General features: G+C 44.1%; 1 protein-coding gene across 3 annotated transcripts in view; it reads right to left on the bottom strand.

Moving 5' to 3' along the window:
* ARF1 (ARF GTPase 1) overlaps nt 1–24,567 on the bottom strand; it is a 118,317-nt gene that overhangs the window by 80,744 nt on the left and 13,006 nt on the right. For all 3 annotated transcript variants that reach the window (XM_085628765.1, XM_085628766.1, XM_085628767.1), the window contains exon 2: nt 13,099–13,281. In XM_085628765.1, coding sequence (XP_085484891.1) covers nt 13,099–13,246 — 148 coding nt within the window. In that variant the 5' untranslated portion in view covers nt 13,247–13,281. The remainder of the gene's footprint in view (nt 1–13,098; nt 13,282–24,567) is intronic.

The following is a 24,567-nucleotide window of genomic DNA, read 5'->3' as shown; positions in this document are numbered from 1 at the left end:
TAGGACCCATTGATACTAGGTTGTAAGCGGACATTAAATGTAGTAGGACAAGATCTTTCCACCAACAGGTGCTACCCAATATGGTGCTGCAGCTGCCAGAAAGCAATCACGGTAGCCTGGATGACGGACTCGGATGATCAGACTGTCTGTAAAAAGGAGCTGCTGGTGGTGGTCTGTATTGCAAGACATTGTTGACGATAGGTCCGTTGTGAGGTTGGGATGGTTGGTATCTATAGCCTCTCAAGGGTCCTGGCCCTCTCCTCAAAAGAAATGTGTGACATTATTGCAGTGATATTAAGGACCATGCCATTCTATTTTTTTGGACTGGGATGCCCCCTCATGAGGTTTATCAAATAAAGACTCTGCCATATGGCATGTCCAGTATTTGACTTTTTATCTTTGGTTGACAAGATGCTGCCTTCAACCCCTCTTGCTGCTGTAGTACCGCTGCACCAGCCAACTGACAGAACCTAGTGGTTGCGAAGAACAAGTTACTTACCTTCGGTACAGCCTTATCTGGTAGAGACCATATCTAGCCGCAGATTCCTTGCCTTTGAATTTTCAGAGGTGTCAGACCAGATCCAAAACATCTTTTCGTGAGCAGTACCCCTGTGTGCCAGTAGGGCCCCTCGGTCAGCTCCACAGAGCGGCATCCGCACTGGGAGCTACAGTGTCAATTATATAGGCGTCACCTCGGTGCTCTGACATCAGTTACTTTTTACGACCATCCACGCCAGATGAGCAGAGCCATGAATTGAACGGACACTGGTGTGTCCAAACTAGGGCCCTGACCCAAGAAATCAGTCTGCAGAATGGGCCGGTAAGGAATCTGAGGCTAGATATAGTCTATTAGATAAGGTGTTACCAAAGTTAAGTAACATGTTCATCTGATAGAGATTTCTAGCCCCAGATTCCTTAAGTTTGATTAGATGTCCAAGCAACATCATACCCAATGGTGGGTCTGCAGACAAATTTCAATGAGGACGTTTCGCAGGACAGAACGGGTGAAATGTCTGTCTCTGCGGACCCGACTGTCCAGGCAGTAATGCTTGCTAAACCTGTGCAGAGAATCCCACGTTGTTGCTTGGCAGATGTCCAGGACTGGTACTCTGTGCCATAATGCAGTGGTCGCAGCTTTAGCCCTGGTGGAATGAGCCCATAAGCCTTAAGGCCGTTTCACTGCCAGTGCATAGCAGATCTTGATGGCGAGAATTACCCATCAAGAGATTGTCTGTTTCTGCACTGTTTGACCTTTCTTGGCACCAACATACCCCACGAACAGTTGGTCGTCCACCCGGAACTCGATTGCCGTCAAGATGGAATTTTAAAACTTTTTGGGTCCAGATGGTTGAGTCACTCCTCTTCCTTATAAGGATGTGGAGGAGCGTAGAAGGTGGGCAAGGTGACAGATTGACTTTACCACTTTGGGTATTAAAGAGGCCATAGTGCGAAGCACCAGTTTGTCCAGATAAACTGAAAAGAACGGAGGCATGGAAGATAAAGCCTGCAGCTTACTTACCCTCCGGTCCAATGTACTCGCCACAAGAAAAGCTGTTTTGAAGGAGAGCAGACTGGGGGGACAGTTGTGTAGAGGCCCGAAAGGAGCACACATCAAGAACATGTTAACCATGTAAAGGTCCCACTGAGGCATAATGGAAGTGAGAAACAAATGTAAAAAAGACCCTTCAAAAACCGGAGACTTGAAAAGGAAGGATTGGTCTAGCTGCTGCAAGAAGGCAGAGAGATGGCACTTGAGAGTTCCCAGAGCAGATCCCTGCTGGGCAAAGAAGAGAATAAATAGTACCTCCGAAAGAGGGGTAAAAAGGGGATAATTTGTTTGGATGAACACCATGCCACAAATCTTTCACCGTGACAGGCGTACACCATCGTGGTGGACGAAGCCTGGGTGCAGGAATAACGTTACAGACTTCGGGAGGTAGGTCAAAAGTTGTCAACTGCCGCCACTCAATCACCACACTAGAAGGCAGAGTGGACAGATATGGATGGAGCACCCTCCCCTGCTGCTGCGACGGAAGATCCTCTCGAAGGGGCAGCCTGATCGGAGGATTTACACTCCTGTTCAGAAGCTCGGAATACCACTCTCCATGTCCACGCCAGATCCACAAGGATAACTTGAGCCCGGCCATTCCTTATCTTCTTGAGATCACTGGGAAGGAGTGGTAAGGGCAAAAAGAATGAGTTTTTCTGCCCTGGCATTCAGGGAACCTGCCAAGGTATTGAATCACCAGGGATATGCCCTGCTCCGCCATGCCCATAGACGCAGGGGCTCTTGACCCTTTGTCAACAACCCCAACGGCCCTATATGTTGCAGTACCACGTGGTGGTTGTGGTGGTGTGAACATCTGCACTAGCCTTCCCTTGATAGAGGGTAGAAAGGCTTTCATCGTCAGTTGGATCACAATGAGCGCCAGAATGTTGATGTGTAGTCCAGATTCTGCCGGAAAGCAGAGGCCTCTGATCTCCACCTTTCCCAGGTGGTCACTCCATTCCAGGAGTGACGCATCTGTCACTACTGTGAGATCTAGTTGGGTAATGGAGATGTATCTGCCCCGACCCAATCGCGGTTCGTTAGCCACCAAAGCAGGACCTTTGCAGTTCCCTCCAAGATCGGAACCATGTTTGAGAGATTCCCCTGATGCTGCGTCCAATGGAACTTCAGGCCCCACTGCAGAGACCGCATATGCCATCTGGCATGTAACATCAGCAGGATGCAGGAGGCCATGTGGCCTAGCAGCTTCATGGTTAGTCTCACCAAAATCTAAGATAGAGGCTGAAACATCTGTATCATAGCTTGAATATCATGGACTCGCAGCTCGGGAGAATAAGCCCGAAAGTGCATATTGTCCAGAACAGCTCCACTGAAAAGGAAGTATCTGAGAGGGAGTCAGGAGTTACTTTGGCATGATGATAGTGAGACCCAGCAAATGCAGAAGGTTCATCGTAGTCGTGAGGTGGGAGACTACAGCCTCGGGCGACCCACCTTCGGCAGCCATTCGTCTGATAGGGGAAGACAGGCACCCTTGATCTGCACAGAAGAACTGCGATCACCGCCATCACCTTGATGAACACCCGAGGGGCACTGGTAAGGCCAAAAGGGGGCACGGTAAACCGAAAATGCTCGAGGCCTACCGCAGTTAGCACCTATGAACAGACTGGTCAGGGATGGGAAAATAGGCACCCTACAAGTCCAATGATAGAATCAATTTTCCTGGGTACAGGGCAAACAAGACCTGAGCCAATGTGAGCATCTTAAAATTCTTCTTTTTGAGGAAGTAGTTGAGGGCTCAGATCTTGGATAGGACGAAAGCCATGTCCTTTTTGGGCAAAGAGTAGCGGGAATAGCAACCACGGCCTACTTCTGACAACGGAACCCTCTCTATGGTTCCATTGGCCAAGAGCACAATTACGTTGCGAAGCATAGAAAAGTGATCCTCTATCAGCTGGTCATAACATGGTGGCATGGAGGGAGGGGTAGTCTCAAAGGGGAGAGAGTAACCCCTTTGGACGATCTTCAAAACCCACATGCCTGATGTTATGGACTGCCAGTGGTGGAGGTGATGGCAGATCCTGCCTCCAACTGGATGGCTATGATCTTGAAGGGTGAGATTAGGATGGTTTGGAGGCTGCAGTTGCCGGGGTCTATCTGATTCATGGGGTCTAATGGTACCGCACCCTCGTCCATTCAGAGGCTGGGAAGGTATTGACAAAGTTGGAAGCCCCTTTCATAGCGACGAAATAGCGAAAAGCAGAATAGGGGTAACGGGAAGCAGCTGAGAGGCCCAAGGAGTTGACTGTAGCCCATGAGTCCTTAAAGCGCTGCAGTGCAGAGTCTGCCTTGTCTCCGGAGAGACAGGTGCCACTAAAGGGCATGTCCATGAGAGAATCATGCCCACATTCCGAAAAGCAAGACGTTTTTAGTCAGGTGTGGCATCTGAGGGCCACTGTTGATGAAACCACTCTGCCCAGTGAGTCGGTCATGTCCAATCCACAGTGAACTTTGCTACGTTTCTCCTGCCTGGGACTGCTTGGGAGAGAATGTGGAAGCACTAGCAACAGTGTCCCACACGCTGTGGAAATTGCACTCAATAAGCATGGGGTGTTCACTGACCGCAACGCAAGGCTGATAAAAGAAAACATTTATTTTCTTAAACTGTACTGTCTCTTGGATTCCATGCCTGGGGAAGCAGCAGGGAACGTGCCATGGGAAGTGATGGCTTGGACCACCAAGCTCTCCTGGGTGTTGTGAGGAAATTTTGGTTTGGACCAGGTCACCAGAAAGACGGTGAGGACTTGTTAATGGGAGTAGGTGTTCAGTGGAGGAGACTCCCGGTTGCAGCACCTTGGTCAAGATGTTGGTCTTGACAGCCACTGTGTGCAACCGAAGGTCAAGGACCTCAGCCGACCTCCGGCCTCAAAAAAGTTTGACAAAAGTTTGTAAAAGCTCTTCTCTCGGATAAGTGCTGGCTGGTGCGGAAAGAAAAGAACCTACATCCGGATGCTGAGGTGGCGCCTATATAGGTGATGCGGACTCATACCCAGCGCCACACTGAGCTAACAGATGCCACCTACCGGCACGCAGGGGTACTGCTCTAGAAAAATCTTCCAGATCCAGTCTGACACCTGGGGAAATTCAAAAGGTAAAGAATCTGCAGCTAGAAGACTATCAGATATCCTTGGCAGTATAAATGATGGTGGAAATTGTCCTTTGCACCTCCTGCAAAGTGGCCTTTATCTCAGAGCTTTTATTTTCCGGTATCAAATCTAAATATGGTGCAACATCCGTCAACATTTCTGTCGTAGTTTCCTAAAATTGCGAAGTTTTTAAAGCAACTTATTGATGGTGCAGTCATTATCGAAAACCTCTTGCAGGTATTATACAGGCTTCTTCCTTCTCTGTTCAGTGGAGCCTAACAGGTTGATTTTGGTGTTCAAGACCTCCTTGAGCGCCTTGCCATACCAGCCTGCACAAAGGTGCCCAGTAAGGCAAACGTGCATCAACTGGGGCTTTATATTTTTTGCCAACCCTTGGTATAACAGCTGTTACAGTTGCTGGATGTTTCATTAATATCTTCTGACAACATATGATCTATAATTGGTATTACTCAAAGCATATTTCTGGTTGGCTCTATAAAATCATGCAAAAAACAACTTTTTTCAGCAGGACTGGGAGGTAAGACCTTTTAGAAGCTCTTCAATCAGGCTACAGAAGCCACCAATATTTTAAGGGGAGAGTATGATGGAGCTGGAGTGGTATTGCCTTCAACTGGAGCACTATATTTGTCCTATTCAGGACCAATGTCACCTGGAGAAAAGTGTGGTAGCTCTTCTTGTTGGTCTTCAGTAAAGGTATATTCAGGAAGTTCTGACTGCAACACAAGATGCTGCTGGAGATTGTATAGGTGTAATTAATATGAGTGGAACACCCGAAGGTGTGTGCAGTGGTGGGCTGGGTTTGAGGTTCCACAACTGGGAGTGAAGCTTGTGGCTGAATTATTGCCACTCTAGTTTCTGGTAAGACGAAAGTTCAGAATCTCTTTTATAGTGATAGTGTGGTTGAGCCTCTAATAGCCATCATCAATTGTGTCTTGGTGTTTAACTCCGAGCTGAGTAGGCTAAATGCGGGCCCAAATAATCCTTCATCTGAGTCTTCAAAATCAAAAAGGTGTTGCAAAGAATTTGGCGTCACCTCAGTAGGTGAAGTATGCTCCGGTATTAAAGGAGCCGAAGTACCCCTTTCACATATGAGAGTTAATTTTCTGCTTTGGCTGGTGGGCTTGAGAGGATGTTTGCTGCCCCGCCGATTATGTACGCAACAATAGTGTCATCGGTGGTATTGTTTATGCTGTCAGAAACTGTTGTACTGCCGTGGATAGTGTTAGAAGAGTTAGTCATCGTATATAGCATCATTGATAATGCTCTCAAAGTTGATGTCGTGTTCATTGGCGGGGGAAGAGATTAGGAAGTCCTGCCCCGAGCAAATGTTGAACTTGTGCATTTTTTTAAGCGCCACCGTCCCAAACTTTTGCTAAAAAGCCATAGGCTCTGAAAGGACACTCATATTTTAAAATTCTTGCATGGTGTGCCAAGCCAATTAAAAACTGACAGTCTTAAGGATTTGACCACATTAAATAAAACAAGCATTTGCAATGCAATAGGTATCGCATTTACGCAAATTTAAGCTATTGACATTGTAAATGACAATGCCTTTTATGTATGTTTTACAAACCAAATCATAAATAAAAGGCATTGTGATTTACAATGTCAATAGCTACATTCGGCGGGCGGACCATTATCTTGGTGGTATCTATACCTCCAAGACATAAATCTGGCCCTTCGTTACGATGTTCTCCGTGGGCAAACGTGTGTTTGCAAGAATCTTAAGAATGTGCCCGTGAAGCCTATACACTTACAGAGGAGGCAGGACCTGCAGGCTCACTTAGACTTTTCTCAGTGACAGGGAAACTGTAATAGAACTGGACCATTATGTTTAGGTGAAAATGGGTAAACGGAAAGCTAATCTTAAATTGACCAGATATAAAACGCAATCCATACAAATGAAAATCACGTGATAAACTTTTTCCATTTACTTTACCTAGAAATTATTGTTTGTGAAAAGGTGGGTCACAATTTAGAATAATAAAAATGCTATATAAAATGTTCCTGAAGACGTTAATGTGCACAGAAAGAAGCAGCTAAAATATGAGTGCATGAAACATAACGGGAAAAATTGAACATCCGGGTTTGTGTTTTAAAAGAAAAAAAAATTGCAAATGTTTTGGAAATATGGCTGATCTTGTACATCTGCGGGGACAGAAGACACTTCTTCGTTTTACAAAAGCTGGACCCTTATTCACGTGCATGATAAGCCAGAGATTGTATGTTGTAAATTACTAATAACGTTCAGCCATTAATAAAACAGTACAATAGGCAGAGGGACAAGTAATATAAATCAGTTTGTCTCTGAAGCATTCAGTATTCATTTTATACATTTATTTATTCTCTATATAAAGTTTGCTGGTTCTAAAACTCACCTGTTTGAGCAGAGTCCACTCGCTGCCCTGCACAGCACGTTTAATGCCCCGGAGAGATGTAATCGGTGCAGTTTCAGAAAGAAAGAATAACTCGCTCTATTTTCCAAACACGCAGGTTTATCTAACAGCGCTGGATTATAGCGGAGATTAACACGTCTGCTCAGGTACAATACTTTGTTTGGAATTTGGAGACATCGTTCCAGGTGACCGTTGTTCCGTCGAGTTTTATCGGAAAACTTTTTGGGGTTTAAGTCCTGAGGTTTGTTTGGTGTGTTTTTTCCTGGTGGAAGTGCGAGAACATAAACCGGTAATTACCCCAGACACTTCCCAGGTGTTTCAATGCCTTTCATTAACTCAATCTTGCCTGTTCCTTTTCTGAATTCACTTGAGATGCATGTATATGCTGCCAATACGTTATAAATGGGAGATTTGTATGCGGTGTAAATAATGCCGACGGTGTTCGTGCTGTCGCCATTGTGATAACGAGTGGTGCGCGTGCGCCACACCGAGACATCTGTTTCCTATTATCGCGCACGCCTCTGTGCACGATAATTGCAAACAGATGTCGGGCCTGCGGGTAACCGACACCAATAGGCCATGGGCGGAGCAATGCGCCCGCCTTTGGCCAATTGTGTGCTGTCTTTGTTAAAAAGACAGAAGCAAAGGCCAATAACGTGGGCCAAAACAACAAGCATTTACAATGCAACGGTCTCGGCATTGTTAAAGTTAGAGCTATTGGCATTTTTCATGACATTCTATAGCTATCATTTCAGGGCCCGTTTTTAGGATGCCGGCGTCTCCGCACCCCGCTGCCTCGAAGAGCTTGAAAAAAATAAAAGCGACATAATACAGATTGGAGACACAAACACCGCCCCCCCCAAACACTCCCTCCCACCAAGACCTCTGCTTCAGGAACAAAACCGAAGTCTTTGCCACTGAAAGGGGAAGGTTTTGTGTGTTGCAACCGGAAGAACAGTGTGTCAAGCAGGGCCCTTTCTAGGAGGCACAGGCCCGTGTGGCACAGAGAGGGAGGAGAGATATAAGTAAAGCAGAAGGAGGCAAAGAAAAGCATGGTGAAGAGAGGAAGGGGATGAGTGGCGAGAAAGGGGAGAGAAAAGGGCCACTGGAATTATGCAGCAGGACAAATTATGCGGCATGGTTGACTAAATTATGTGGCAAGAAAAGCCAAGCACAAATCAGCATTTTGTGATAGTATTGCTCCATTATTTTGCCATTTGCACAGTTAACACTGTTCAAGGGTTGCACCTATTTAGTAACAGTTTAACACCCAAACCGCAATAAACTACAGAAAGGTGAGCAGGAATTAAACATTTGCAAAGGGCCCTATACTGTGTAGCAACACATGTTGCTGCGTTTTTAGTAACTGTTGAACCGCTTAACCTAGAATTTTTTTTTTTGTTAAAATCTGCAGATTATGCAGATTTCGGATTACGTGGCAAAAGAGACAGGTCCATAATTATGCAAAAAACGCCAGGGCCGCATGATTGCTGTGGCCCTTAACATATGATGCTCGCCTTCCATCGCTCTACAAGATACACAGTTTGCAACATTCCTCTCAGAAGCATCTGTGCTGAACCCACCTTTGCTACCGGAAGTCCTGCTGTGCACAGGCACGCTATCCCTGCACGCTCTTGGCCACGCGCCACCACAGCTCCCCTTGCCCTGGGGCCCTCTGCTCACTCAGGTTGTGCAGGCCTCTCATGTGAAGTTTTCCCACAGCGCTCTGATGAATAGCTCTCAGAGCCATTCATTTCAGAAGAACGTTTTGCTGGCTGGGACTCAATAGAAGGCCTCCGAGTACTTCCCGTTTGCCACAGAAGCCGCACGAGCTGGTGGAAAGGGCGCGATTGTATCCTGCCTGAAATTAGCAAGTCAGGTGAACATGACAACCAACGCCCACGTGTGATCGCCTAATTATGCAGACCTGGCATATTGGACAGATGCACACGGGTGGAAACGAAGGCAAGAAAGCGACAGAAGGAGAACTGGGTACACTACACGCAGTGTACCAGAGCAGATGCAATCTGGGGTATGCAGGGGAAACCGGAGACTTCACACAATAGCGCTCTTAAAGGCAGGCTGGCGTCGGGCCACACACAACTGACTCCGCCACAGCTCACACGGCCTACCTTTTGTGGATTCTTTTATTTAAAAAAATGTGGAGGGAAACAAAACGCAAACACAGGCCACCCTGTGATGTCGGAGCAAGGGAAAGTGACACGGAGTCTGTTTACAAGCCGAGGGCACCGCAAGACTCCACCGCCTTTCTCCAAGGTGAAGCAGAAATGCCTCGGAGAAACGCAGTGGCGTTTTCGGATTCGGGGGCGTGTTTTTCTTTCTCTCCTCTTGCCATTGGCTGGAATGATTACATTCCAGAGGAGAGAAAGAATCGCAAAAAACACGCCCCCGAATCCGAAAAGGACGGGGCTTGTTTGGAGAGCCAAACCTCTTCTCCAATGGCTGACCAGTATTTCAGAGGCCAGCCAATGGAGAAGAGGAGAGAAGAGAGGCGGGTTCAAGCCCCTCTTCTCCAAGTCATTAAAACTCGCGAGCGAGACTGCGCAAGCGCAGCCTTCGCTAGCCGAGACCTAAAAAGCACACGCACGAGCGTGTGCGATTCTTAGGCTAGTTTTGAAACCCCCTACATGAAGTCTTCGCCAGAACAGCGCATGCGCGCTGTTACAGGCTTGACCTAAAAAAGTTTTAAGTCATAAAACACTGAGAATGGAGCCCCACCAGACACTCAAGGATGAGCTGCCCCAGCGTTACTGGCACCGATTTTGCCACCTCTTTGGCCAGGGGACACAAAGTGCAAGCCAGGGGTCGCAGCTCTTTGACCCTTACAAGACACCCTTTACATTTTACATGTGGTAGAAATCTAAAAGGATGGTTGCCTTTTCGGGTGTTGGCTTCTAACTGATTGGTTGAAGGTTGGTTCTTCTTTTAATGATATGAATCGGGTACTAAAAAGTACTTGTTAATGTCTTATGGCTATGTTTTTAACTGCTGTTCCGAAGTTACTGTTGGGACTCCCAGCTTGACAATTAAGATGATTCAAGCATGTGAATCTATTAAAGATCCACTTATGGAAAAACAAAAATGACCTACATATTCATTGTACTGAGCCACAATCCCACCCAGAGGACAGATGCATTTTCCTTTTTTTAAACTATGGAAAAAAGGAAAGTGGACTAACACGATCTTATCTCCAAAATTGTTACATCCGACAGAATCTGCCATATGCTGCAGTACCACTAATTGAATAACCATATCTCCAGGACAGCTGAAACCTTGTTGAATTGTTTTCCCGAAATTGACCAGACCTGGCCTAGACACCTAACATTTGCAGGCATGGGCTAGCAGCTTAATTTAAGGAAGGAGTTAATACTTCAAATCAGTCAACTGGTCATTAACGAAGAAAAGCTTTGGATAAGTAGAGAGAAGCTACAATTTTAAATCCTGGTAAGACCGACAGCAGTGTTTAGTCACGGGTTGTCCACTCCTTAGTGGGTTGTCCACTCCTAAGTGTTAAAAGTACAGGACTGGTTTAAGGAGCAACAAAGTATTACTAACGAAGGGGCATGTCCTAACAGCTTGAAATGTCGTCCACTAATGACTGGGCTATCCATGGAAGTCAACAAATCGGTCAAAAACAAAGTAACTTGAGCCCTGCATCAAAGTATACATATTTATAGCTACACCAATAGTATGTTATAAAACCTCCCAGGAAGGCTGCTGGAGGAAAATAAGGCAAGTTTAAAGGAGATAAAAACACATATGACTGGTGGGAAATGATTTAAAGCCAATTTAGAACAATAGCCTGAACTGGGGGATACTTTCAAGTGGAGTAATGTTTTTCTGAGTTCTGTATATCTTGCCTGATCCACATGCACGCCTTGTGCTCGTCGAGTGTTAGGCGTTCATATTCTGTTAATACCTACACAAACTCATCTAATCAAAACCAAAACATTGCTGAAGATGAATTAGCAAGTTTCAACCTGGCCTACCTCAATACAACGCACAGTAAACAATATCAACAAGCACTGAAAATGCAATAGGTCTCGCCCTCGTTTAAGTTAAAGCAATTCTGTTTGTAATTAGGCTGCTTTTTAGATTTGCTTGTATTAGTGTTTTTCAAACTTTCATGTACATAACATGCATATGTATGCATGCATATATTTGTATTCATGAGAGGTAAAGGCCCTCCGATTAAATTATATTGCACTAAAGAGTGTGTGTCTTGTTATCTCTGCCGCGCCAGGGGAATAAAGGACAAGCCGATAAATATGGAACAAACTGTGTATTTTCCATAACTCCCCTAGTCAGAGGTGAAAGCTTGTATAAATGAATGTTGGAGATTATTTGTCAAAGAACCCTTGGTGGAGAACGAGAATTGTTGGCGCCAGGTGCCTGCCCCTGCGGGAGATGTAAATATAAAGAATCTAGTGGCTGTGCCGTGGCTGCACGAAGCTGGTTCTGCCCCAACCTTTGACTATCCTGGGCCAGGGCAGAATAGTTGGCACCAGTGCGCGCTGTGATTACGGCACAACATGTGTGTTGGCCAAGTGTGGACTCTTGAAGCCTACTCGAAAGGGTTCTGATTACCGTTCAAGATTCCAGCGCATTCATAAAGTGTCAGTGTGCTGGAATCTCGCAGCTTCTTCCTTACTTCCGTGAACATGGTTTTGTTAAAATTGCTAAATCCAACATAGGTAACGAACTGTGACTCTCACGTAATATCCACTGATAAAACTGATTTAGTTCTTTGAACCTATGTTGGTGTTCCATGCACCTTCTGCCTATTCTATAATAAATGTACACTGTGTGGCAAACAGACCCGCGAGAATATGAAAACCACAGTCTGAAAAGGAAACCATCCGTCAGATCTCCTCTTTATTCAGTACCTGATGTACAACCAAGAGACCCCTGGCCAAGTCCTAGCACGGAGCCCTGGCCAAGTCCTAGCACGGAGGGAGCCCTGGCCAAGGGATTAGCACCTGCATTTGGCACGTGATTGTCCGGCACATAGCGCAGCCAGTTGTGCTTCAGAAACAATGTCATGATGTCTACCCTCAGGTTAGGTGCGGGGTTTGTAGAAGGTCTCCTCAAAGCAGGTGGTGTCAGGATAGGCGTGTTTGAGATACAGCCAGCCAGCTTCAGTGACCGGTGCTTGTAGCTTGATGTCCTTGCAGTGTCTGTGAAGCTTATACTTACCAAACCTTGATCCAGAAAGCACAGAGTGTATCACAAACATACCCAACACGGATGAGCTTCTGTTTGGGGAGGATGGGCCACAGTGACGTTGTCCACATGCACTGGGAAGGTGACCCTAAAAACCAAGCAATGCTCGTGGGAAGCCTCGCGCCAGCTTCCTCAGCACTGTCTGGGAAAGCGAAAGCACGCCGCCATGCAAGCGTAGGGACAAAAAAAAAGCGCGCGTGTGCGCAAAGATGGCGTCGAGCTGTCCACATGCATGTGCATTTATTTGTCCCTACGCTTGCATGTTTAGCTTTGAGGGTGGCAGAGCAGCCATGTTTGTCCATCTGGACGCGCGTTCATTCAGCTTTGGCTGAATCGATTACAAAAGGTCCTCTCCATGGCGGAGAGCAGCGCATGCGCTGCTTTCGCCAGGAGAGACCTAAAAACTACTAACAGGCTTAAAATAATCCAGGTCAAAAAATGGTAGCATTGACTCAAGAAGCAATGTGTTAAATGATAAAACCAAAATCAAATCCATTTCTTAAAGTCTAATGTAAAAGACATCATGAGAAACACCCACTAACTTGGAAAACACACTATTTAATTCACACAAAATGTGTAACCGTCAAAAATTGACGGGAGGGCACATTTTGCGCTACTTTAGAGCAAAATGACAGATTTGCTTGTCATGTAATTATGCATAATTTACCCAAATTTTCACATACTTATGCTAAAGCAAATTACCCAAATTTCACCCAACCCAATACCTATTAAAGTTTGCCTTTTGCTTTAACAAGATGGTGCAGCATTATTTGGAAAAACTTACCTATAGTAGGAATAGTAGTTACAATTTCACCAAGTTTAAGCTTGTACAAAATAGTTGTTTTACCAGCAGCATCAAGACCAACCATAAGAATACGCATTTCTTTCTTGCCGAAGAGGCCCTTAAAAAGATTAGCAAACATATTCCCCATGGTGGAAATTTGATGTAGTCAACACAGAGATGAAACTAGAAAAGAAGAAAGCAAGAACGTTATTTTTGTGCTTCAGGCATTTGAAAAAGAATATTAGCTTTTAATACTGCACACTTACACCAGATCATTAATATTTACATAATTTGGAAGTACCAGATAAAAGGGAAAAAAAATACAGTTTTGAACATTTAAAAGACAGTAAACAAGCAATTGTAAAGCAAATTAGTCTTGCCCACACAGGATATTGGCGGTGTGAATTTTATTTGCTATGTTGTACGGCAGCTGTGCAGGATAGCTGAAAGCTTTAACAAGCATTGGCATAGCCAATAGGTCAGGCCTTTGGGACCTTATAAGTGATTAGCCATGCAACAGTTGCATAACTAAATACTTATAAAGGTCCCAAAAGCGAGACCTATTGGCTATGCAAAGCGGCCGCGAAAGTGAAAGTAATCGCGGTAAAGCGCAGCGCGCGCGCCCACATGCACTGTAGCTCTAGGCTGGCCTGGTAGCACTTTTTGGAGCCCTCTCAATAAGTCTCGCCAGACCAGCGCATGCGCTGGGTCAGGCGAGACCTAAAAAGCGCTATGACATTTAACAGCTGAAGGGTGGGGGAGGAAACAGAGCGGGGTGTGGAGGAGAAAAAACTATTGTGACACAGCCAGTGGTTTCCGTGTCAAAGCACTTTTGTGTTATGGTTGTTTGGGGGATGGCCAAAACAGACACTGGAAAGGGAGGGGTGGCACACGACAAGACGGACAACGAAGGGAAGTAAGGATGGCGCAAGCGGACAATAAACATAAGAATAGAGGCAGTTGGTGGAAAGCCAAAATGGACAATGGAAGAAGTGATGGCAAGTTAACATAGCCGATAAACTGAAGGGAGGATTAGTGTGAATAAGCCGACACAGACAATGAGGGTGGGTGGGGGCAAGTCAGAACCGACAGAGCAAGGGTGAGTGTCAGGAGGGAGGGAATGTTGGGGGCATGCAACACAGACAACTGAGGGAGGGCGGGTAGGAGCTAGCAACACGGACAACGGGGAGCAGCTGGGGGCAAGCAGAGAGGGAAGGAACACAGAAGGGTGTAAAATGCAAAACACAGCCAAATGAAAAAACAGAAACACGCTGGTAGAGGACCTGAAGAAAGAAGAACCTCCTTAAAAAAAATTACCAGTGGATGGGCAAAAATGTGTCCATGCTGGAGAGGGGAAGGAAAAATCCACGAAGAGGAAGGAAGCCTAAAGTAGATGACCAATAAAATGAAGGTAAATACCAACGGTAGGAAACAAGCGGTCTCTAATCCCTCATAGAAAACAAAATGTCTTACAGACGCACCTGTTATGCTGCCTAGGCAAGACCTAAAATGGAGCTCAAATCTAAACTCCATTACAAGTTCACACAAATCCCATCCAAGCAACAAACCAAAGTCCTGACCTGGGACCAGCGGCGGAACAATGTTATGCAAAACAAGCTACATAACTTATGTTCCTTTTTATCGTCAGCAGAAAAGTTTAGTTGTTAGCACTGCATGCAGGTCTTAAGACATATGGTTACAAATGAACCTTGTTTAGCCATCCAAGAGTTATGTCACACCAACAGAGAATTTATCGATTTGCACGCGTCTGTATTGCTACAAACGCTCACAACAACCCAAGCACAAAGCTGGAGCAACTTTTTTTCTTTTTACGCTGAATGTGGTGGACCTTGCTGAAATGTGAAGGGTTTTAGGATTCCCTTGTGATTGTTTATACTACCCTGGGCGGAATTTCAATTACGCCCGAGTAATCCGCATTACTCCGACACAGAATTATGGATAATTATGCAATTAGCGGGGATCCTACAATGAACAGACTTAGCGAGAGTGATTCTATACCTTAGCTTGTATGATAGTTTTACAAGCCCAAAAATAGCTATACTGTCTGAATACATACATTTTAAAAGAGTAAAAATGTTTCATAGACATAACCCATTTGTAATGTTCTCTACCTAAAATGCCTAGCTACAGATGCTACTCTGTTTACACTGCATGTGTTTATTTGAGAATGGTGTTGTGATTCGACGAAAAGGCGTGGTTCTACTTCAACAGAGGATTTACCATATTTCAGTGAGTTTGTCTCTTTGGCAACCAAAAAACACATGCTCTGTTGATCAACGGTTCTGTAGTTGCACCCCCTGTTCGGCACAACAAATCCGCTCAAAATGGGAGATTTTTTTATTTAGCCTTTTTCTAAAGATCTGCAAAAAACATTTGCAGGCTGTGCACACAAACGTGTGCAACAATAAACACGTGTGTATTTATTCCTACCTGTGTGTGGATGGAGGGGAGAAGAGAATATAAGCAGTAACAATGGCTTTCTTAACAATTATCCCCTCAGCATCACTTGTAAGGGACTGGGTGGAGATGCTGTTCAAGGGTGGTATGGTGGGGAGTGTGAGGTTACAATAAAGCATTTCTATAGTCATCATAACACTTTTGGGGTCACCGAAGTGCCATTACAGATCAGTAGCATGCTACAAGAGGACCTAGTGGATGGCTGTGTGATGCATTTGTTACGATGATGCATTTAAAGCGTTTTGGTGCTAGGATTAAAATATGTAGGCAGGTACATGGAACCAACCTAACCAGGAGGAGGGAAGGGGGGGGGGGGGGGGTGAAATTGTGTGTACTACTACCTAGTGCTGTACAAATAAGCCTCATGAACGAGGGAAAAAGTGGAAGGGGAAATCAACCGTGGCAACCTGATTAGAAACGACACAATCTTTAAAAGGTTCAGATTTCACCTTCTCTATTAGGTCTAAATAGGTTAATATTCTGAGCAATTGTTCAGACCCCATAACTCCCCTTTCTCTTTTTAGTTTTACACGAGGATTCAGTCTTCTAGAATGCTCTACAACAAAAACGTCCACATTGATTATTAGCAGGGTATGGTATTTCAGGGCCAAAAAAATAATAATTTTCCAAGCGGTTAAAGAAGACTTCCCTGGTTCCTGCTAGGATAACAGCAGGCTGACCAGGAAATAGAAGAGCAGAATAGAGTATGACATACAGTGGAGCCTGGGGTGAGGGGAAAGCAGGGGGGCATCAGGAGACAAAGGGAAAAGGCCAATCTGAGGGAGGAAAACTACATATTCAGAATCAGAAAGCAAAGTGCTGACAAATGGAGCTGCAGCCCCTAAAAACCTATATTATCAGCAGAGGTACAAAGACAAGCTCCCTCAGTAGTTCAATAATCAAGAAAGGCACATTGAAGTTGTGTAGAGGCGGCCCAGGCAGTGAGAATGGGATCAGGGCAAACGGAACAGAGACTATAAAGAGAGGAAAAATAGTACACATACAGAAAGAGAGAGAGAGAGCTGCAGCCCATAAATACCAGCGTCTTCAAGATTTGGCAAGAAAAAATATTGTTTTATGGTATTGTATATTAGCAGTTATATATATGGCTTCATACCCCAATGTGTGAAGCCAAAGCTCATTTTCAGACGGATAGCACACTACATAATGCAATGGTAAGTGGGAAGCGTTTTGGAGTTGAGTGACCAGAGGGGCAATTTTATCTCGTCTCGGGGCACATCGTCTAACAGTGGGGAGGTGGTGATGAAAGAGGCATGCAAACTCGAGTTACAGTTACAATCAAATCTTTAAGACAGATACACAGCCTCGGCCCAGCCAAAAGGGGTAGCTAGGCGCTGTGTGCATGTACACCAAAAGAGGAGGAATAATCAGTGAAGGCCCAGTAATGCATATGGCAACATATGAAAGGCAGAGATGCTTGTCAGAAATGGGGTTATTAATTTGGGACAGCGAGCATCACTATCATTTCAATAAACAACCCTCTGGTTAAGTCAAAACAGAGTTCTAGGAGAATCTCTACTCGACCCCTATAAGCTATGGCACAAGCAGCAGGAAACCCTTAAAGATGTGAGTTATGTTCAAACAGTACCAGAAATTTCAAAGTAAAGAACAAGGTATAATAAATTTACCAAACAAAAAAGAGTAAACTTTAATGAGCAAAAGGACACTAAAACCATCAAAATTATTTCTTAAGGCAAAAAGTGCTTAGAAACAGTCAGGCACAATGGAAAAAACATTTCATGGTGAATCTGGACCTAGACACACTTTCAGGCAGACTGAAATGGAGTGTAGGTTGGATATACAAAGCGGGTCGTCCTGTCCAAAGGTTTTACCTTCAAACTTAAGTCGGCAACTGTAGGGAAACCTTTTCCTCGTCAGTCCTGAAGCCTCTAGTGACTTAGGGAACAATTTGGGGCACCTAATCTTTCTTTAGTTAGGTTTCTTGCAGGGTCTATCCTTTCTATTAGCCAGCTGGGACCTCTTGGTGTTAGGAATTCTTCTGCTTTTTGTGTGCCTGAAGAAGGTAAATAGGAGGCCAACAACTTACCTTTGAGAACAGTTCCAGCCCCTTGGTGCGAGCAAGATTAAAGAGTCCTCGATTTTTTTTTTTTTTTAAATGCTGCTGGACTGACAGTAGTTACACAAAAGTTGAGATTCTTCATCCAGCATGTCCTTTTTCAGGTAAAATGTTTCCAGCTGCATGAATGTTTTGAGGTGTGATGGCGGCGGAGGTGCCAGCCAGCTTTATCCTGTGCACTAGTCGGTGACTGGAAACATTCTACTGCAATCATCATAATTTGTTTCACGGTCACCCACCTTCCACTTTGCCTTGTTGAAAAATTACTAAGGAGCCACAATTTCACGATGGCAGGACGCATTCACCATCAAGCATGCCAGTCTTCAGATTCTTGGCCACTCCTCTGCCTGACAGGGTCAAAACTCCCTCCCACCCAGTCACTGAAATCTAACTATCTAGAATGGTCCTGGTGATGAACAGAAGAAACTGTCCTTGGAATCTCCAAGTTAAAAAACGCTACTACTAAAGCCGGCCTTCGTTCTGCCATTTGTTCCAGTCACGCTCGGAGGCTAATCCATGATAAGCAGTCCACAGTTAACAATGACTGGCCATTCCTGGGCTCTGACACAAGCCATAGTCTTCCAAGCCAGAATTCTGAAATCTCACAGTTTATTCCAGGCCTGGAGGTGTAATCAGTGGCAGAACTTGTTTTAAGCCAGTTCTGGCTCAGGCAGGCCAAGTACATTTTTTACACAATTACAACTCTGCTTTAGTTATTAACAAAGCAGACTTCACCATTAAGTCTGTTTTTAAAAACTAACATACTGGACTATGCTGAAAGCTGCTTATAAACTTCACAGTTCTTGTTCCATTGTGCTGTTAGGGGGTCATCCATGCATGCTTTCACTCTACCCCAAAAAGTTCGGGTGGGCATAAAAAAAAGCCACAAGGAGAGAAAATTTTTAATAACTTCGTTATTTACAAAATCCGAGATTAGTAAATGTATGTATTCGGCGGGGTGCCACCCCCAGAGCAGTGTGTCTCTCTCTCGTGCACCTTCAGGAGGAGAGGGGGGGGGGGGGGGGGGCTAATACATGTATATAGGACCCTCAGTCAGGCATGGATCAAACTTCTAGATACGGCTAACAAATATAGGCAACCCGTTGGCACTTTAAAATAATAAAAGAGTGTGCGCACACTCATGTACTGAAATGCTTATGGGGCAGTTTTAAAAAATGTGTGCAGTACCTACGCTGATAAAAAGTGAACCTTAAATCTTAACCTTCTGGATTGCACAGAAGCAAACTAATGAACACAAAGTTCAGTACAAGACTGTCAAGGATGATGCGAACACTGCTACGTAGGCCCTTATGGCCTGGTTACGTGTGCAAAAACCAGCCAGGCCAACATAGAATTGGCTTGTTGCTGCAGTAATAAGATTTAAAAATGTTTGATACTGCTGAAGGCTAAAGCGGCCATTCCATTTTAGCTAGGCCTGCTTCAAGATTATAAATCACATTTCCATAAACTGACTGAGTAAAGGACCAAAACAATCTTCATTTGCGCCCTCCTAATATGTTATAAAAATTCAAACGCAAACAAAGATATATGGTAAATACGCCGAAAAGGAACTGTAGAAACTGTGTTCATCTCTACCTTAAGCTTGGACAGTAATATGATTTTCCCAGTACTGATGGAGGTGTGAAGAGGCTTTCAAGAGATAAAGGGATCTTTGCAAGCAAACTGGTCTCCTGGAAGACTAGTCGGAGGGGGGGGGGGGGGCATGGAGTTGAATTACATGAACATTAACTCCAAGTAATCAAAGAATAAGAAATGAGCACACGACTTGCAAAGAACAAACAGGGACACTGATAATTGGTAGGTTTATAATAAACAGAGCTTCGTTATGAGTTTGGCTTGGAAGCTGGATTTCTCCACTGCCAGGCTAGCACACATTACCTCAGAATATAACCTGCGCAGACTCCTTTGGGTTTTTCTATTTTGGAAGTTTGGATGAATAGTACCTTCTGGAATACTTTTAAAACAAGTCAGAGGGGTTGCATAAGTGGGGTAGTTGCATGTGCCCTCCACTTACTTTAACTGCTGAAGTACTATTATTTCTATGGGCTGCCAGCACCTCTGGGAGAAGAACAGAATTACAAGAAAATAATGTCTAAAACTGCAGAACAGACTGGACCACTCATTCTGCTTTTCTCTGTGCCCAAGCGTCAACGTGCTTCTTAGGTTTGCCCAGGAGGAGAGAGAACACACATTTTTAACATACACTTAACTAGACTGACGCAACCGCTGAGCCTACCTCCGCTCCACAAATGCATGTTGCTAAAGAACTTCCTGCCCAATAACCTGAAGCGCCTTCACACAAAAACATGTTTTCAGGCCCACGATAATACCCAATTTTCTCTGACTGTTCTCAGTTAAACAGTCAGTCGGTTGCCATTCAAAGCACACTAGTACTACTTAGAGAAGATGTACTAAGAAAAACTAATACAAAAAATAAAAAGGGCCCAATAAGCTGGCCTACTGTAGGGGAATAAGGGAAAAGGAGGGTCAGTGATGGCTCTCTGCCCAAAGCGTGTGTTAACCTTGCTCCCACTGGTATCTGTGACCTGGTACCAAATGAAGCCCTCCCTTACAGTTTGACCTTTGAGAGTGACTAGAATGAAGATATTTATCCACCTCAAAAATTGGGACAGGACTTATGGGAGGGAAGCTGGAGAGAAGTAGGTTTCTTCCTGAAATGTGTGACCTGGGTCCCTTCGTAAGGTGTAAGCAATCGACAGTACCTGCAAGGATCCCACACACAACCTTGGCAAATGTGAAGCCGTGGAGTTTGCAGAAACTTTTTTTCGGTTTTGATGTTAGAGCTGCAATATGGCGGCCATGTTTGGTAATGTAAATAGGTCAACAAATAGGCCAACAGTGGTGTTACACCCCATTTGTTTCAATTCGTTTTTTTGTTTTTTTTTTTACATTTTCTTGATTGGGTAATCTTTTCTGATCCTCTTCTTTGGTCGGGCAACACCTAGCTTATGCTATCTGGTACAACCTCATGTCACCACTGGAGATTACCCACAACACATACATATGTAACATAAAACGGCTTCAAGTCAGCCTTCTACAGCTGCTGAATTAATTGGGTGAGCTCCCCTCAAGGACTGGGTTGCCAATCATGCCTTGGGCTCGTCCCCTTTCCTATCTGTTTTTAGGCTCCTGAGGCAGATTAGCTTGGCGCTCGCTCCTAGTGATGTGGTTTGTTACTAGCAATAATGCAATACTGGATGGAGTGTGTCCATTGGGCTGATTTTTGTTACCGATTTACTAGAATGATAATCAGTTGAGGATGGCTGCGTTCGGGTCAAGTATGTTAAATTGACATGGACAGTTGACTGCCGGTATAACTGCAGTTCTGCCCTAGTCAATTCGGTAGAACAGGTTGACGAAACTCACGTAGTCACAAAGACTACACATATCTACCCATTTAACTTGTCCACATACGGGGGAGGTACATATGTTTAAAACACAAAGATGAAGATTTAATCTGCACTGAGCACCCAATTTTAAACTCAAAGTTGTAGCCAGTTGCATTCAACAAGCTTTTTTGCCATTTCATTTTTTTATTCAAAAAGTGAGAAAATGCCTACATTTTAATTAATAGTGATAAAAACTAGGTGTGTAAATTTCACACAATTTGGTTATGCGTAATTATGTGAAATTCCACAAGAATGCAAAATAGCATTTAGCGCTACATTTCAGCGCAAAATGTGCCTTTGCTTCCCTTTCCGACCAGAGGACTCGTGTCATATTTATTCCACCCCAATGTAGCAAAAAACAGATTGCGTTTGGTTGTATGCATTATTTGCAGTTCTAAAATTGGTGTAATTTTAGGAATTTCACTTAATTACGAGATTACACAAGCATTATGGAATTTTCGCCAAGACCTACCTAAAACCAGGACAAACAGTAAAGGCAGTGGGAATGAATTAATGCACATTTGTCCGTGCCTGTGTTTTCACATTTAAGCATATTAAAGCAAAACATATTTGCAATACCAAAGCTTGTCCAGTGAGTCATTTGGGCTTTTAAACGATCGATTTCCTGAGTAATGTTTATTCGCATTTGGTTGTTGCTTGTCGTCATAAATGTCAGGAGGTACGTATAGGTTTCCTCACTGAAATTGTATTTAAAATAATGAATTGCCAACTTCTCAAAGGCATACAATGCTTTCCAAATTTATCGTCGATTTTACAGTATTGTTAAGTATTTTTCTAGCGTGTTCAGGAAAAGACAGTAATATGCACAAGTAAAGAAACCATCCTATCATTTCCAATCCAGGAAAGTGACTAAGGTTGCACGTTCAAGGATGGCCCAGGTATTTGCAAGCATTTCTTCAAGTTCTATAGGTCGTTGTTCCTCTCAGATTTATCACTTAACCCCTTCAGTGCCACGCCCTTTCCCCCTCCTGTGCCGGGCGTTGCACTAGTGGGTGGGGTTCATGACGAGATAGTCTCGTCATGGAGCACGGTTGCGCTGTGCCCATGACGAGACTATCTCGTCATGGGCACTGAAGAGGTTAAATGTTAGTCTCTATACAGAAGTGGTAATACTGCCCTAAAATAAACGAAGACCTTTCGATCACTTCAACATTCTGTTTGAATATAATCCTCAAGATGACATCTCTTTTCTACAGTAAAAGACCTCCATTTAAAAATTAGGTCCACCTCTTCAAAATCTGCAAGTACTAACCTGAGACAGCTTCTTTGTGGTTGGAAGGAAGAGGTAGCTGGAATAACTGACAAGGGTAGGGAGATAATGAATGAAGAAATGTGTTGAGCTAAGACCAGGGTAAGGGCCTGCAGAAGCTAGGGAGTGGCCTAGGAAATAAGGGGAAAATGCTTTGAGGAGCGGAGATAGAATAGCAGAGCGAGTGGCTGGCGATTCCAATTCACTACCCACCGGCCTCAAACTCAAGGTCAAACCATCCCTCCACTTCCTCTTCTATGAGCAATATGGAGCTAAAGAAAAGAGAAGCAAAAAAGCCGAATTATACACCGCCAATCAATGAACACCTGGCGTCAAGGCCTTAAGGCAGACTGCAAGGAGATGGGTTACACCTGGAGTCAGATTGAAAGAAAGTACAGGACCGAGATGGACGAAGAGTCCTTGCATATTGGCCAATATCCAAGGAGTGGCAGTAGGCATACATAAGCATGTAATCCATGGACTACCTTGTCACAATGCTGCCTTAAAGCCAATGTATGACCCGGTTGCAACTCCAGTGACATCCCATTTCAAGACAGGTCATACACCACTGCAAGCTATGTTCCACTGGCTGGCAATCACGTGGCAGGACCACAATATGTCGAAACTACTTCTGCTGGCTCTTTCTATTCTCACCTGGACCACTCCGCACAGTGTTGTCAGTTTTTAGGAGTCCTAAAAGTATTTCCGAAAAGCTTCAAAAGTGCACAAAACTGAAATTCTAAGTAAAATACACATTAACTTGCTATTGAGGAGGAAGTTTCAAACATTTGAGTGCAAGGGGAGGATAAAATGAAAGAAAAATTATCCAAACTTTACCATTTGGCCTATTTTTTTTTTTTTTTTTAGAGTGGACAGCTGCCTGGTTGCGAAGACCTTTTGTAAACGTGAACAAGAACTTGAAGTGGGCTTAACCCCCACTCACTGCTTTCATTGGATGGCTTTGCTGTTTCATTGGTTTGCTGCTTCTTCTAAGGTTTTCCTTCCTCCTCTTCTGTTTGTCAGTCTCTTGGAGCCCATCCTTTTTTGGCTTGCTGATGTGTCCTGCCACTGTTCACTTTTAAATAACTTTTCTCTTTTTCATTAAGCAATCAATGAGTTCATTTGTTTTCTAGCCTCTCTCCCCCAAGTGCATCTCCCCAACCAAATACCTACACCCCAGCACTCAGTCGCTCCCCTGTAAGCTACTTTTCCTTTCCTACTGACCCACATGCTTTTTTTTTTATTGTATCATTTAATCCGACCCCACCCATCCTTGCTGCGCCATTCTTTGGGGGTCCATTAAGAAGAAAAAATGAAACCTTATAGTAGCATTTTGGAAGGCTTTTGCACACTAAAATGTCTTCCTTTTTTAAATCATTTACCAATCTAACTGGTTTGTGTCCGCAATCTTAGGTTGCGAGTAAAAGAAAAAAAATATCACCTGTATCATTCTGTATGTGTGCAAATTAATCTTACCATGTGCACACGACATAACGCAGAAACATGCCTACTGAAAGACGCAGCGCTAAAAACGCGGCCAAAGCCAATAGGGCCCAAAGGCAAAACCATTTGGCTTTTCACAAGCATGCTATGGTTATTACATTTTTCTACTTCCAGCAAGGACAGAACAGTGGTATGATATTAACATATCTATGCTTCATATAGGAAATAAGCAGCTTGCACCGGCAGACCTTAAAGTTCTCTCTTGAATATGCATTCAATATTGAAGAAAATTTGTGCAGATGCTTTTTGGCCTGTAACCAGGAAAGCAATCTTCACAATATGTGCTTCAACAACTATGCAAAGCAATAGTCTCAGAAAAAAATCCTCACCTTTTAAGAGATAAAGCTTGAAGAAAAAGCAAATAGGACATGGTAGGGACAAGGCAAACTGTGGAGATTCTTTAGGGTAAGCTGTAAAAGTGCACCACACAAAGTTATTCTTGTCTAAACTACTAAAATTTAATATTATTTCTCACTATTTCCAGAGCAGATAAAATTTATAATGAATGTTGGAGAAGGGCACAGCTATTTTACTGTTTCAGATATGTCAAACATACTCGGTTCAAATAAAATAATTTGACCCGCGGCTAGAGTCTACGCAGTCTATGATCATTCAATAGACAACATGAGTAACAACTTCACTGGGTGAAAATACACTGCCTACCTGAAACATTTAGAATCAGCACCAAG

Source organism: Triturus cristatus, chromosome 10 (genome assembly GCF_964204655.1).
Source record: "Triturus cristatus chromosome 10, aTriCri1.1, whole genome shotgun sequence".
NCBI lineage: Eukaryota > Metazoa > Chordata > Amphibia > Caudata > Salamandridae > Triturus > Triturus cristatus.
The sequence above is the reverse complement of the archived record's forward strand: the minus strand, read 5'-3'. Positions and strand labels throughout refer to the sequence as shown.